Raw genomic sequence first — 14,262 nt, 5'->3', positions numbered from 1 at the left:
GCTCTACCATTTGCAAGGACAAGGACAGCAGGAGATGGGGACAGTCACTTCTGAACTCCAAAATCAAGCATCATTCTGACTCAGGGATGTCGCTTGTCACCAGGTCAAATTTCTGGAACTCACTAATGAAATGCCTTTATCACACTAAAGTGGACAAAAAAGGAGGTTCACTACCAATTTCTCAAGGGCAACTTGGAACAAGTAGCAAATGTTGGCCTTAATAAACATGACCATATCCCTGAAACCACTTTGTTTTTAATTGTAGCAATGCCCTGCAATTAGTAGTTTTTAAAAATTGCCAATAAACCACTGAGGATTGTCACAACAAATTCCTGAATAATCACAGGAGAGTTAGTTGGTCAATAAAAAGCTTTTATACTTTTATTCATTCAAGGGATATGAGTATCTTTGACAACATAAACATTTGATGGCCATCCTAATCTCATTCAAGAAAGTGGTGGTGAGCTGTCATCTTCAACCTCTGCAACCCATGTGGTGCAGTGACAGTGAAGAAATGGCAACATGGTTCCAAGCCAAGATTTGCCTGTGGGTTGGAGAGGAATATTCAGGTGGTGATACTCCCATTCATCTGCTACCCTTCTCTTAGGTTGTCAAGGTGACACATTTTGAATGCACTGTCAAAAGAGGCTTAGAAGTTTTTGAAGTGTAGCTTGTAGGTAGTATGTTCTGCAGCATCAACATTGGAGGCAATGTGTTCTTAAGTTGGTGGATGGAGTACCAATCAGGCCAGCTGCTTTGCCGTGGATGGTAGTCTCCTGGGTCTACCAAGGTCATAGAATATATGATGTTTGGATGAGCTAAGCTAAATTATGATGTAGAAATGTGACTAATTTCTTTATTATCTATTTTTCTTTCCCACTCTTTTTCTCTCCTGAAAGGGCAGTGTCATCTACGATGAGAGTTTTGACCTGTTCCAAGAAATTGGAAATCTGTGTAAGATTTGCAAAGCTATCAGCAGTAATTCGGAATTGGTGAAGCCAGGAGGAGCTCAGTGTTTACCTTCAGGTGAGATAAGAACTTACGCATAAAGCCAAACTCAACTATCTGGAAGAGTCAGTTCAGATAGTGAATCATTAGAGGACCACAGGGTCAATCTACAAAGTACCGCAGAAAATGACATATTGGTGTAGTGATTCGGTGAAGGCAAGCGGGAGCTGGGTTTTGGGAGGGAGCAAGAAAACTTATATCCATGACGTCTTCGGCCATCATAATGTGGAGCACATTTGATGGGCCAAATAACCTTTTCCTACACGATGATTTGTGTGTTTGCAACCTTCTTCTGTGTCACCTGTTTCTGCCTTTCTGCCCACTTTTTGATTTGCTATCTGCCAAATATTTTTAGCAATGTTTGCAAGGTTATTTTCTGCCTAGATTCATAAAAAATTGGAAGACAGGAGTTAATTTGCTCCTGAGATAGATTTTTCCCTTCCCTGTGTATGGCATGGACAATAATGAGTTGATAAAGGGAGCCAGTGGATGTGGTTTACTTGGACTTTCAGAAGGCGACACATATATAGACAAATTTCAAAGAAGTGTAAAAGTAATAATAGTAGGGCATTTCAATTTTCTCAAGATTGATAGACTAAATGTAAAAGGCCAAGAGGGGATGGATTTTTTAAAATGTATCCAGAAGAGCATATAAGCCAGTAGGTCAAAATTCCTACAAGAGACAGAGCAATATTGGACCGAATATTAATGAACAAAGCCAGTAAGTGGTAGAAGTGTCACTGGCAGAATATTTTAGTGATAGAGATCACAACTCATTTATTATAATATGATTAAGCAGAATCCAGAGAAATTGAAAACCAGAGCAGTTGGAATCTTTCACAAAAGAAATAGTGCAAGTGCAGAGCTAATGCATTTTTGTAAAGCTAAAGAGTGAGATGTAAAGTCCAGAGAACCTTGGGTATCGAGGGGATATACAGGATTGCATAAGGAAAAGAAAGAAAGCTTATGGTAGATATTGAGGGCTCTGAATATGAGAGTGTGAGAAGATATAAATAGCAAAGGGGGGCATGAAAAAGCAGTGGCACGTAAAATAAAGGAAAATCCAAATATTAGGAACAAGAAAATAACCAGGGAAAGTATGGAGCCTAATAGGGGCCTAAGTTACAAAATTTGGATTGAGTTGGGAAATATAGGTAAGGTTTCAAATGATTGCTTTACTTTTCTATTCATGATGGAGAAGAACATTATAGGTATATAAGTCAGGGAAGAGAACTGTGATATATTTGAACAAATTACTATTGAGAGGGAGGAGGTTTTAGTGAGCTTAGAATTGAATGAGTCCCCAGCTCCAGATGAGATGTATCCCAGGGTGATGTGGTGGGCAAGAGAGGAGATTGCAAAGGCCCTCACATTATTTTACAAATCCTGTCTGGAGACAGAAAACATTATGGAAGGACTGGATTAATATAAAATGAAGTATGGCTAAGTGGTAGGGATAACTCAAGCAACTATAGCTAAGGAGTCTAACACCAGTGGTAAGGAAACTATTGGGAAAAAATGAATCTCCATTGGAGAGGCAAGGATATCAGAGGTGGAAGATGAGACGGAAGAGGAGGAAGATGAACACCTCATCTTCCATCTCAGAACACTTCAACCCCAGGGCATCAATGTGGACTTCCCCAGTTTCTTCATTTCCCGTTCCCCCACCTCACCCCAATTCCAACCTTCCAGCTCAGCACTGTCCCCATGACCTGTCCTACCTGCCTATCTTCCTTTCCACTTATCCACTCCACGCTCCTCTCTGACCTATCACTTTCATCCCCACCTCCATTCACCCATTGTACTCTATGCTACTTTCTCCCCATCCCCACCCCCTTCTCATTTATCCATCCACCCTGCAGGCACCCTGCCTCTCTTCCTGATTAAGGGCTTTTGCCCGAAATGTCGATTTTCCTGCTCCTCGGATGCTGTCTGACCTGCTGTGCTTTTCCAGCACTACTGTAATCTAGACTCTGGTTTTCAGCACCTGCAGCCCTTGTTTTTATCTGTCAGAAATAGTTAGCTTTTTCCAAGGAATCTCATAACTAACTGGCTTAATTAAGTTTTTTGAAGAGGTGATTAGATGTGTGGATGAAGGTGGTGCAATGGATATAGTTCATCTGGATTTTAATAGAGCTTTTCGATGCTTTTATGTAGGAAATTGGTCAAGGAGTGTTCCAGGGCAATTTGGCAAGTTGGATTTAAATTTGCTTAATGGCAAGTTGATAATTAAAGTTTGTTTTTGAGATATGAAGTCTATGTCTGTTTGTAGTGTATGTTAGTGATCTGTACATGAATGTAAGAAGTTTGATTTGTAATTTGATACAATTAGTGATGATAGATAATGAATGGTGGGGTAAATAGTGAGGAGAAAAACCTTCGACTACAACATGGGTTAGTTGAACGGGCAGAACAATGACAAATGGAACTTAATCCTGATAAGTGTGAGGTAATGCATTTTGGAAGGATTAACAAATCAAGGGAGTACGAGATAAATTATAAGACCCTAGGAAATACAGAGGATCAAAAGGACCATTGTGTATATCTCCACACATAATTGAAGGCAACAGAACAAGTGATAAGATGGTTCAGAAGGCATAAGGGTATATTTGTTTAAATTACTAAATGCTTTTGATTGCAAGAACAGGAAGGTTATGATAGAGCTGTGCAAAATGTTAGTTAGGCCATAGCCTGTAGCAGTTCTGGTCACAGCACTGTGGGAAGGATGATGTGAGCAAAATTATGAAGGGCATGGATAGGATAGATAGAAACCTTTTCCTTTCATAGAGGAATCAATAATCTGAAGCATAGATATAAGGTAAAGAGTCAGAGGTTTAGAGGGATTCAATGAAGGATTTCTTTCATCCAGAGGTCATCTGGAACTCATTGCCTGCAAGGTGCTAGAAGTAAGAATCATCACAACACTTGAAAAATATTTGGAAGATCACTTGAAATGGCATAGCACACGTATGTGACAAGTGCTGGAAAATGGAAATAGAGTGGGCAGGTGCTTGATGACCATTGGCCACACAATGGGCTGGAGGACCTCTTTTTATGCTGTAAAACTCACTGTATGAATGAAACCATCATCCCTTGATAATCAATAGCATTATCATTACTAGAACCAACTTTCAACATCCTGTAGGGTTACCATTGATCAGAAAGCAATCTGGACTTGCCATACATACATTCTGACTTCAAGAGCAGGTCAGACGATAGGAATCCTGCTGCAAGTAATTCATGCGCAAAGCCTATCGACCATCAATCAGGCTCATGTCAGGGAGTTGATGGAATATTCCCCACTTACTTGAATGAGTGCAGCCTCAACAACACTCAAGAAGCCTGACACCATTCAAGACAAAATAACGTATTTGATTGGCATCATAGCCACGAGAATTCACTTTCTCCATCACCAAAGCTCAGTAGCAACAGTGTGTACTATATACAAGATGCACTGCAGAAATTCACCAAGGTTCTTTTGACAGCACCTTCCAAACTCATGACACTACCATCTAGAAGGACACTGGCAACAGATAAATGGATACATCACGACCTGCAAGATCCCTTCCAAGTCATTCATCATCCTGTCTCAGAAATATGTCACTGCTACTTCACTGTCACTGAATCAAATTCTGAACTCCCTTTCTAACGTGTCTACCTTACCAAACAGATGTAAGGGTTTAGGAAGTCAGTTCACCACAGTTTGCTCGAGGTCACTTTGCGTTCAGCAATAAGTAGTGAAGCACACGTCTTATAAATGGATTTTTAAAAATGATATGACATCCTTCTCAGTGTGTCAATGTTGGATCGGTTTGGAGCATACTTCCTTCCGAGTCAGATAGCTCTAGGATCTAATCCCAATCCAAAGAAGGGAGCACAGAAATTTTAGGTTATCTCTCAAATGTAGTACTGACAATTTATAGTACTATCAAATAATAGATATCACACAATAACTTAAATTGAGGCTCCATCCGCCATTTCAGTTGTATGTAAAAGATCTCATGAAGGGCTCTGGCCCAAAACGTCGAATTTCCTGTTCCTTGGATGCTGCCTAACCCGCTGCGCTTTAACCAGCAACACATTTTCAGCTGTAAAAGATCTCATGGCACTATTCTTAGAACAATATTCATCTGTCAATCAACATTTCAAAAAACAACTGTCTTTTCATTCTTACGTTGCTATTTCTGGAATCTTCATGTATGGAAATTAGCTGTCACCTTTTCTAAATCACTGCAGTAACTATATTTCAAAACTACAACAATAACAAATGTACTTTTGCAAGTCCTGAGGTTATAAGAGGCACTACATAAATGCAATTATTTATTTTCTTTTGTGCAAAATCTAATAATATCAGAAATATCAAGAGAAATTTGCCAGTACTTTTATGAATTTGACTCATGGAGCCCTGTTCCTAATGGGCATGGTCCCCTAGCAAAGAAACAACTGTAACCTTACATTAATTGCTGTGAGGGAACACAGGACAATTGGTGAAAAGAAAAATCCCATTTGAGCATTGAACCCCACTGTTCAGGAGTTTGTGCTGAGATGCAATGACTGGTGCAGAGTAAGCTGAGTTTCACCCTGCATCTAATTTCTCTTAATAGGGCTCATGTGGCACACCGAGTTTGTCCCCCTACCTCTGGACCAAGACATCTGGGTTCAAGACCCACCTGCTGCAGAGCTGCATCATAGCATATCTGAAGAGGATGAATATTTGAGAATGCTTGATGTTAATACAAGCTTTTCGAAATAAGTCTCCTTTGTGCCCCAACTACTAACATTCCTTGCTTCAGTGAATACCATACTCAATTTGATTAGAATGTAAAATACTGTAAGTGAAAAATAGAGAAGGTACCCAAAGAACGTAGGAACAACAGTAAGCCAATCAGCTCTTCAAGCCTGTTCCACTGTTTAATGAGATCATGGCTGATCTGTGGCCACATGAATTCCATATGTATGCCTTTGGCCCATATCTATAATACCTTTGCTTAACAAAAAGAAATCTAACATCCCTTATAGGATAGTTCATCTCTGCTGAACAGTCTAGCCCTAATTCTCAAGCTATTTAGTTCTAGAATCCCCACCCCATGGAAATAGTTTAATTTTACCTACCCTGTCTTTTAAAATCTTGAAGACTTTGATCAGGTCACACCTTAACATTTTAACTTCGAGAGAAAACAGGCCTAATTTATTTACTCACTCTTTATAACTTAACCCCCCAAAGTCCAGGTATCATTCTTGTAAACCTGTATTGTACTCCTCCAAAGCCAATATAGCCTTTCCAAAGTGTGGTGCCCAGATCTGCACAGTGTTCCAAGTGAATTCTAACCAGGGTTTTATTTAACTGTAGCATAATCTCTGCGTCTTTATACTGCAATCTTCTAGATAAAATAGCCAGAATCTCATCTGTTTTGTTTTATATTTTCTGCACCAGTTTGTGACATTTTAAAGACCTCTGTACCCGAACACCAAGTCTCTTTGTGATGGGATTAGTCGTCCATGTGTTCCATAATTTTCTGTCCTTTAAAAATTTCATCCTCAGTGAGAGATTTTGCTATAATTTCCAAAATGACAGTTCGTCTGTAATTCAAGTGATTACTGAGGTCAAGATTTGAGACTGTGACATATTCTGCCTGATGTGAATGTATTTGCGTTTTTCAAATTTAAAAACAGCAATTTGAAAAATAGAAGTGACTGTCTATGTAATTTAAAACATTTTTGAAAAGCTAAACACATATATTACAGGAAAAGGTACATTTGTTATGCTCTTCACAACTGGAAAAAAGTACTCAAAATCCAGGCAGTTAATAGATGCACACATGTGTTGATCAAGAGTTATCGAGTGCACATTCAGCACTAAAGTGAATATAAATCCTGAGATGTATCAACAAAGACAGTTAGAAAACTTCTCTGGATCCACTTCAGTCACAGTCAGGAACTGATATAGAAGTTCACTGGCCAGGATGGGGTAGTCTTTGTTTAAAAACAGAGAAGTCTTTCAACAAGTTGATTACAGGAAATGTTTACAAACAATGGCTCACAGTAACTTTTAAAATCATTCAACAGCTACTTTGAAGTAATGTCGAAGATAAATGCTGCAGTTACGGACAATATTTGTAATGATACTAAGTCAGAAATACTCTGAAAAGTGGTAATTTATTGACTCATATCCAACTAATTGTTCTATGCATAATGCTATATAATCATCATATTTAGAAACAAAGCAAATTCCATATATTATTGTCTGTATAAAACTTAGATTTAAATATTCATGTTAAAGTTATCATTGTAAAAACCAGCCTCATTAACTTTGGCCTAAAAATACATAATTTTCCACATATCTCATGTAAGTGTAGATTTTTTGTGATTAATTCTTACTTACCAGCAATTGCTACAGTTCACAAATTTAAAGGCAGTGTTGGGAAACTTTAGGTTTATCCTCCACCAATTCTAGCACAAGTACCTAGCCATCCCAGGGCCTAGGACACATGGGGTACATCAGGGCCCAGTAATCAGGGCTCAAGGCTTTAGAGAACCCACTAAGCTCATGTCAGTGACATGCAGTAGGTCCAAATTTAGAGCTGCACATGGGTCCGGCATTCCTGTACATCCCCGTGAACCAATCAAAAAGGCAAATTGTATCACATGATTTATTACAATACTTTTCAGATTGAATCACGTATACACATTCTAATTTAAAAGTAGCAGAATTGGTGAACTAACATCAGCAAAATAATCAAAATGCCACCCTTGGAATTATCCAATTCTATGCTCTCATTAGAGAAGAAAAATGGTATTCCAAATTTCAAGGTCTGTACAAAAAGGTGCATAAGATTCATGAAAATGTGTGATCTGGTACTTATTCAAAAAAATATATTTCACAGCATATGCTACCTGATCTCAATAATTATCAGTGATTAAATTCCACCATTTTGTCATCTGTTGACGATGCATTTTTTTTGCATTGAAAATATGGGTGAAACACTGACGGACTTTCACATGCCAGTAAATTAGACCAAAGCTTGCGGTAAAGACATCCTTTTAAAGATGACTGACCACAAAAAAATGTGATCCATAACGGTTCTGTCTTGTATGGTGCAATGACAAAGATTAAAGCCAATGGTGATATTCAAGCACAAATCTCTTCCCAAAAGCAATCTCAGAGAGGCATTGTCATCCACATGCATGAGAAAGGCTGGATGGCTGTAGGTAGTTGAAAGAATCAAACAAAAAATGTAGAATGTGATACCAGCAAGACAATCCAAAGAAAATCTTGGACATGTTCAAAACCCATCCTGTCGACAGTATGGTCTACGATGTGAAATCAATCAACACTAACATTGCAGTTATTCCTGGCAGTCAGTGCTGCTCAGGTCTTGGACATGTGTAAAATCAAAATCCAAAAGATGTGGAACAATTTCATGTTGGAAGGTGAAGAAATATTCACCAGAGGCAGAAATGTGCAAGTACCTCAATTAGCAGCATTGTGTCACTTGGTCATAGATGTGTGGTATGAATTTGATCTCAATAGTGTGAAAAAAATGTTTGCACTGTAGAATAATAAATGCATTTTTCACAACATCGGCTAAATTATTATTTTTGAATATAATTAGAAAAAAACTGCAATTCAAAGGGGCTTGGTGGTCCTTTTGCATGAAACACAAAAATTTAGCACATGCATACAGCAGGTAATCAGGAAGTCTAATGGCATATTGGCCCTTATTTCAAGAGGGTGGGAATATAAGATTAGAAAAGTCTTACTGCAACTGTGCATAATGCAAGTGAGGCCACATCTACAGTACTAAGGGCAGTTTGGTCTCTTATTTAAGGGAAGATATCATTTTAATGGAGGCACTTCAGTGAAGGTTCACTAGAATGATATCTGAAATGGAAAATTGTCTTATGAGCAAAGGCTAAACATTTTGGAACTCTACTCACTGGAGTTTAGAAGAATGAGAGATAATCTCATTGGAACATATAGGATCCTTAAAGGGTTTAACGGGATAAATGCTGAGAGGGTAGTTCCCTTCATGGGAGAGTCTAGGATGAGAGTGCATCGTCTCAGAATGAAGGGGTGCTAATTAAAGACTGAAATGAGAAGGAATTTCTTCTCCCAGAGGGTTGTGAGTCTTTTGAACATTTTGCAATTGCAAGCTTTTGAGATAGAGTCCTTGTATATTGTGGATAGATTCTTGATCATTAGGAGAAGCAAGTGTTCTGGGTAAAATGCGGGAATGTGACTGTGAGGAATGTTGGGTCAGCTATGATCCTTTTGGGTGAAAGAGCAGGCTCGACGGGTCAAACCGCTTACTCCTGTTCCTATTTTGTATGGTCTTAATATATCATCTAGGAAACAAAGCAGCCAATTTGCACACAGCAAGGTTCCACAATCAATAATGCAATGATAACCAAATGAGTTATTTTAGTTATATCAATAGAGGTATAAATATTGAACAAGATATAAGGAGAGCACGCCCCTGCTGAAATTTAAAGTATTGCCATGGGATTGTTTCTTATAATATGACATATGAGCATAAAAATATAATTTATGGTCTGTAACTTGATAGTAAAAATTATTGAGCCTTACGTGTGGCTCTTAAGCAAGCTTCAGTGCAACGGACGCGATTTTTCCGCAACTAATTTCTGAGGTTGTTGTAAACAGTTTTCCTTCCAGTATTGCATTTTAATGAGGCCTCTGCACCCTTAGCTAATTTTTTTGGGTGGGATGATGAAGGTTGATATGAGTGTCATATTCAATGGCTTGCAGTAAAACCAAACTAATCATGAAGCAGAATTAGAAAGGCTGAGCCCATATTTTCTGACTGCAAAACTGATAGTTGTCCATTCTTTTCTAGACTATTTCCTTCTTGATCATCTTCTGAAAGCTTTAAATATCATTAATATGCCCATTCAATTAGCCTTTTTTGCACTCTAATGATCTCCCTAAATAGATTGCTATTTAGGATTGCTCTGCATTCTCCAAAAAATAATCTTCAGGAAAGTTGAACATTTTAAAAAATATTTCCTTTGAAAACTGTATTTGTTTGATTTCAGAAACGTTAAAGATGGAAAAACCTAACTATGCTTTCTCTTCCTTTATACAAAAGATCGATACTGCATAGAATTGCCAAGATCAGAGGAACTCCTCAATTAACTCCAATGACCTGACCTGAGTTTTATTAGGAAGGGGGGAGTGGGTGTGGCTTGCACACCTGTCAAGCATTTTCCAGATATTTCCCACAAATTAATCAAAGCTTTCTTTATCTATTTTCTTGCTTTTCACGGGAGATCAAGATAGGTGGATGGACAGGTTGTGTTGAGGAGGCAGGGATGCTGCAGAAGGTCTTGGACAGACTAGAAAAGTGGGCAAAGAAGTCACAAATGGAATACAGTCTGGGGAAAATGTGAGGCTGTGCACTGTGGTAGGAGGAATAGAGTCATAAACTATTCTCTAAATAGGGAAAGCTTCAGAAATCTGAAGCACAAGGGCGCAAGGAGTTCTAGTTCAGGATTCTCTTAACATGTCAGGTTCAGTTGGCAGTTGGAAGATAAATGCAGTGTTAGCATTCATTTTGCGAGGGCTAGAAAACAACAACAGGGATGTACCTGCTGAGGCTCTGGTCAGAATATTTGGAATATTGTGAGCAATTTTTGGCCCCATATCTGAGGAAGGGTGTGCTGACTTTGGAGCAGGTCCGTAGAAGGTTACAAGAATGATTCCAGGCGTGAAGGTGTCACTCAAGGAGTAGTTGCAAATTCTAGTTCTGTACTTGGAGTTTAGAAAGTTGGGGGGATTTTATTGAAGCTTTCAGAATACATAGAGGTCTGAATAGAATGGCTGTGGAGAAGATGCCACAGCCTCAGAGTGAAGGGATGACCCTTTAGAGCTGAGATGAGGGGAAAAAGTTTCTTCAGCCAGAGGGTGGTTAATCTGTGGAACACAATGCTGCAGAAGGCTGTGGAAGCCAAGTCATTGAATGTATTTAAGACAGTGTCATGGACCAGGCCAGACCCCTCAAAACATTTCATGAAAGCAGCCCAGACTCTAACTTTTCTAGTTGTTTTAAGCAGGCATAACGCGTATATTCCAGGAGTAATGCAGCTGGTCAATCAACTTAGCTTCAAACAAATCAGAATTTATTTACAAGATTACCAAATGAAACACAAACAAAAGTGAACAGTATTCTGAATAACTTAACCTATCCAAAACCTAACAGGCTATCCCCACTTAATGATGCTGTTCCAAATACTTGCAACAATCCCCATAAACACCCCTTGACACAGGATCTTACAGGAGAGAAGTCAGAGAGAGAGGTTCAGCATGGACCTACTTCTTTGGGTCTTGCAGCTTCTCAACTGCCTGACTGCTTTCAGTGAATAATCAAACCAAACCAGAGAAAAGCTGAGCTGGGAGAACTGGCCACTTCCCTGACATTGCACAAGTGCTTTTCTTAAACTTGAAAGTCTGAGGCAATATCTGCAGTTATAATGAAATTGGCCCTAAAACCATTCACACTTAGACTTTTCGGAGTCTGTGTCTTTTACGACATCTCTGAAAAAAAAGCCAAGGACACCGTAACCTTGTTAAAGCAGCAGCATCAGCACAACAGAGATAGGTTCTTGATTAGTACGGGAAGAAGCAGGAGAATGGCAGAGCAGATTCAATGAGCCAAAATCTTATGGTCTTAAGATTACAGATGATTTAGAGTGTGTATGTTGTGAATCCTAAAGTTGAAAATATTTAGATAGACCAAAAGATAATTTTCTGCCTGAATTTTGTGCAGTTGTAGCCTAGAGGGCCTTGACACCAATTGAAGCTGCCAGCACTACCCATTCCCTTCCCGTGCCCCCTATTGTGGCTCAATGACTAACATCAGTAAACTCTTCACAGACAAGTATTTAAAGCTGGAACATACACTTTTGTTGGCATGATAATACCTAATTAATCAAACATCTAGTCTGTATTCAGCTCCTGTCATTTAAAGTTATAGAGTCATACAGCAGAAAAGCAGACCCTTCAGTCCAACTCATCTGTGCCATCAAGACATCCCAATTGACGTAGTTGGATTTGCCAACATTTCGCCCATCTCTCTCGAAACACTTCTGATTTATATACCCATCCAAATGCCTTTCAAAAGTTGTCATTGTACCAGCCTACCACTTCCTATGGCAGCTTGTTTCATACTCACACAACCCTCCGTGTTAAACAGTTACCCCTCAGGTCCTTTTAAAGTCTTTCATCTCTCATCTTAAACCTATACCTACTAGTTTTGGACTCCCCATCCCCGGAAAAAGACCTGACCTATTAATTGTATCCATTTCTCCATGATTTTATAAACCTCTATAACCTCATCCCTCAGTCTCTAACACTCCAGGGAAAGTAGCATCAGTCTATTCAGCCTCTCCCTATAATTCAAGCCCTCCAGTTCCAGCAACATCCTTGTAAATCTTTTATGCATCATCTCAAGCTTAACAACATCTTCCTAAGGAAGGACGACCAGAATTGTACACAGTATTCTAAAGGTGGTCTCACCAATGAACTGAAAAACTGCAACATGACATTCCAACTCCTATATTCAAAGTTCTGAACAATGAAGGCAAGCATGCCAAATGCCTCATCACCATCCTATCTACCTGTGACTCCACTTCCAAGGAACTATGCATCTGCACCCCTCGGTCTCTTAAGTCCTGCCCTGGTTTGCCTCATCAAAATGCAATATATCACATTTATCTAAATTAAACTCTATCTGCCCCTCCTCAGCCCATTGACCCATCAGATCAAGGTCCCATTGTAATCTGGGATAATCTTAATTACTGTCCACTGCACCACTTATTTTGGTGTCATCTGCAAACTTGCTAACCATTTCTCCTGTATTCACATCTAACTCATTTATATAAGTGTCAAAAAGCAGCAACCCTAGCACCAAACCTAGCACTATACCACTTGTCAGAAGCAACCCTCTACTACCACCCTCTGTCTCCCGCTTTCAAACCAATTTTCTATCCACTTGCCAGATCACATTGGATCCCATGTGATCTAACCTTACTGCCCAATCTACCATGTAGAACCTTGTTGAATACTTTGCTGAAGTCCATATACAGATTTGAGTTTGGCCTTTCTATCATATATCAACTTGAAAAGTTTGTAAGTAATATTAAGTTCTTCTTATTTCCCAGGTTACAGTATTTCAACCTTCGTGCAAATGTTACATCCAGAATGTAAGAGCATTCCAGAGCCTAACTTGCTTCCTGGACAACTGTCTCATGGTGCTGTTGGAGTAAAAGATGGCAAAGTCCAGTGGATTTCAATGGCCTTTGAATCTGTAAGCTTTCAAAATAAGAATATCAAGAAATTTATTAGCATCATGATTGCATTTTTTAAATGTCCCAAAGCTGTTTATATGAAACAAGTTGCCTTTATGTCTTCCAATAGCATTTTTGCAGAAAGCCAGCTCCCATCAACTGTTGGTATCAAGATTGCACTAACATCTCTGCAAGAAATAATTAGTTGCCATACTTTCAGCGTTCCTGTATGGGACTTGTCAGATCACGAGTCAATCACCTATATTCATGATTTAGATGAGGAAATTAAGTATCTCCAAGTTTGCAGATGACAAAAAGCTGGGTAGGAGTGTCTGTTGTGAGTAGGATGCAGAGACACTTTAGTGTGATCTGGACCAATTAAGTGACAAATGTGCTGCAGATACATATAATGTGGGTACATGCGAGGTTATCCATTTTGGTAGCAAAAACTGGAAGCCAGATTATTACCTGAATGGTGATAGACTGGGAAAGGGGAGCATACAATGAGACCTGGGTGTCCTTGTACACCAGTCACTGAAAGTAACTGTGCAGGTACATCAGGCATTGAAGAAGGCAAATGATATATAGTGAGAGGATTCGAATATAAGAGCAGGGATGTCTTACTGCAACCATGTGGTGAATGTACCTTCAGGGACAGGAGAAAAATAAAACTTTACTTTGCAAAAGAATTAAAACAAGCCAAAATTTATTAAGATAAAAAAAGCTCAAGCATATTGGATGGACAGATGTATGTCTTATTATGTGCAATTTTGGTCCCTTATATAAGGAAGTCAAAAATCACACAATGCCAGGTTATAGTCTAACAGGTTTATTTGGACTATTTTTAACTTTGTGCACCCCAGTCCAACACCAGCACCTCCAAATCATGTCTAAGTAAGGATATTCTGGCTGTTGAGGGAGCGATAAAAAGATTTACCAGACTGATTCCTG

At 39.0% G+C, this 14,262-nt stretch overlaps 1 protein-coding gene across 5 annotated transcripts in view; it reads left to right on the top strand.

The window, feature by feature from the left end:
• disp3 (dispatched RND transporter family member 3) overlaps positions 1 to 14,262 on the top strand; it is a 501,842-nt gene that overhangs the window by 464,232 nt on the left and 23,348 nt on the right. For 4 of the 5 annotated variants that reach the window (XM_060852435.1, XM_060852437.1, XM_060852434.1 and 1 more), the window contains 2 exons: positions 900 to 1,026; positions 13,186 to 13,331. In XM_060852435.1, coding sequence (XP_060708418.1) covers positions 900 to 1,026; positions 13,186 to 13,331 — 273 coding nt within the window. Of the gene's footprint in view, positions 1 to 899; positions 1,027 to 5,612; positions 5,766 to 13,185; positions 13,332 to 14,262 lie in introns of those variants that run through there. The other variant, XM_060852438.1, reaches the window with a different exon arrangement.

Source organism: Hemiscyllium ocellatum, chromosome 37 (genome assembly GCF_020745735.1).
Source record: "Hemiscyllium ocellatum isolate sHemOce1 chromosome 37, sHemOce1.pat.X.cur, whole genome shotgun sequence".
NCBI classification, from domain to species: Eukaryota; Metazoa; Chordata; class Chondrichthyes; order Orectolobiformes; family Hemiscylliidae; genus Hemiscyllium; species Hemiscyllium ocellatum.
This window is presented reverse-complemented; position numbering and strand designations above follow the sequence as displayed.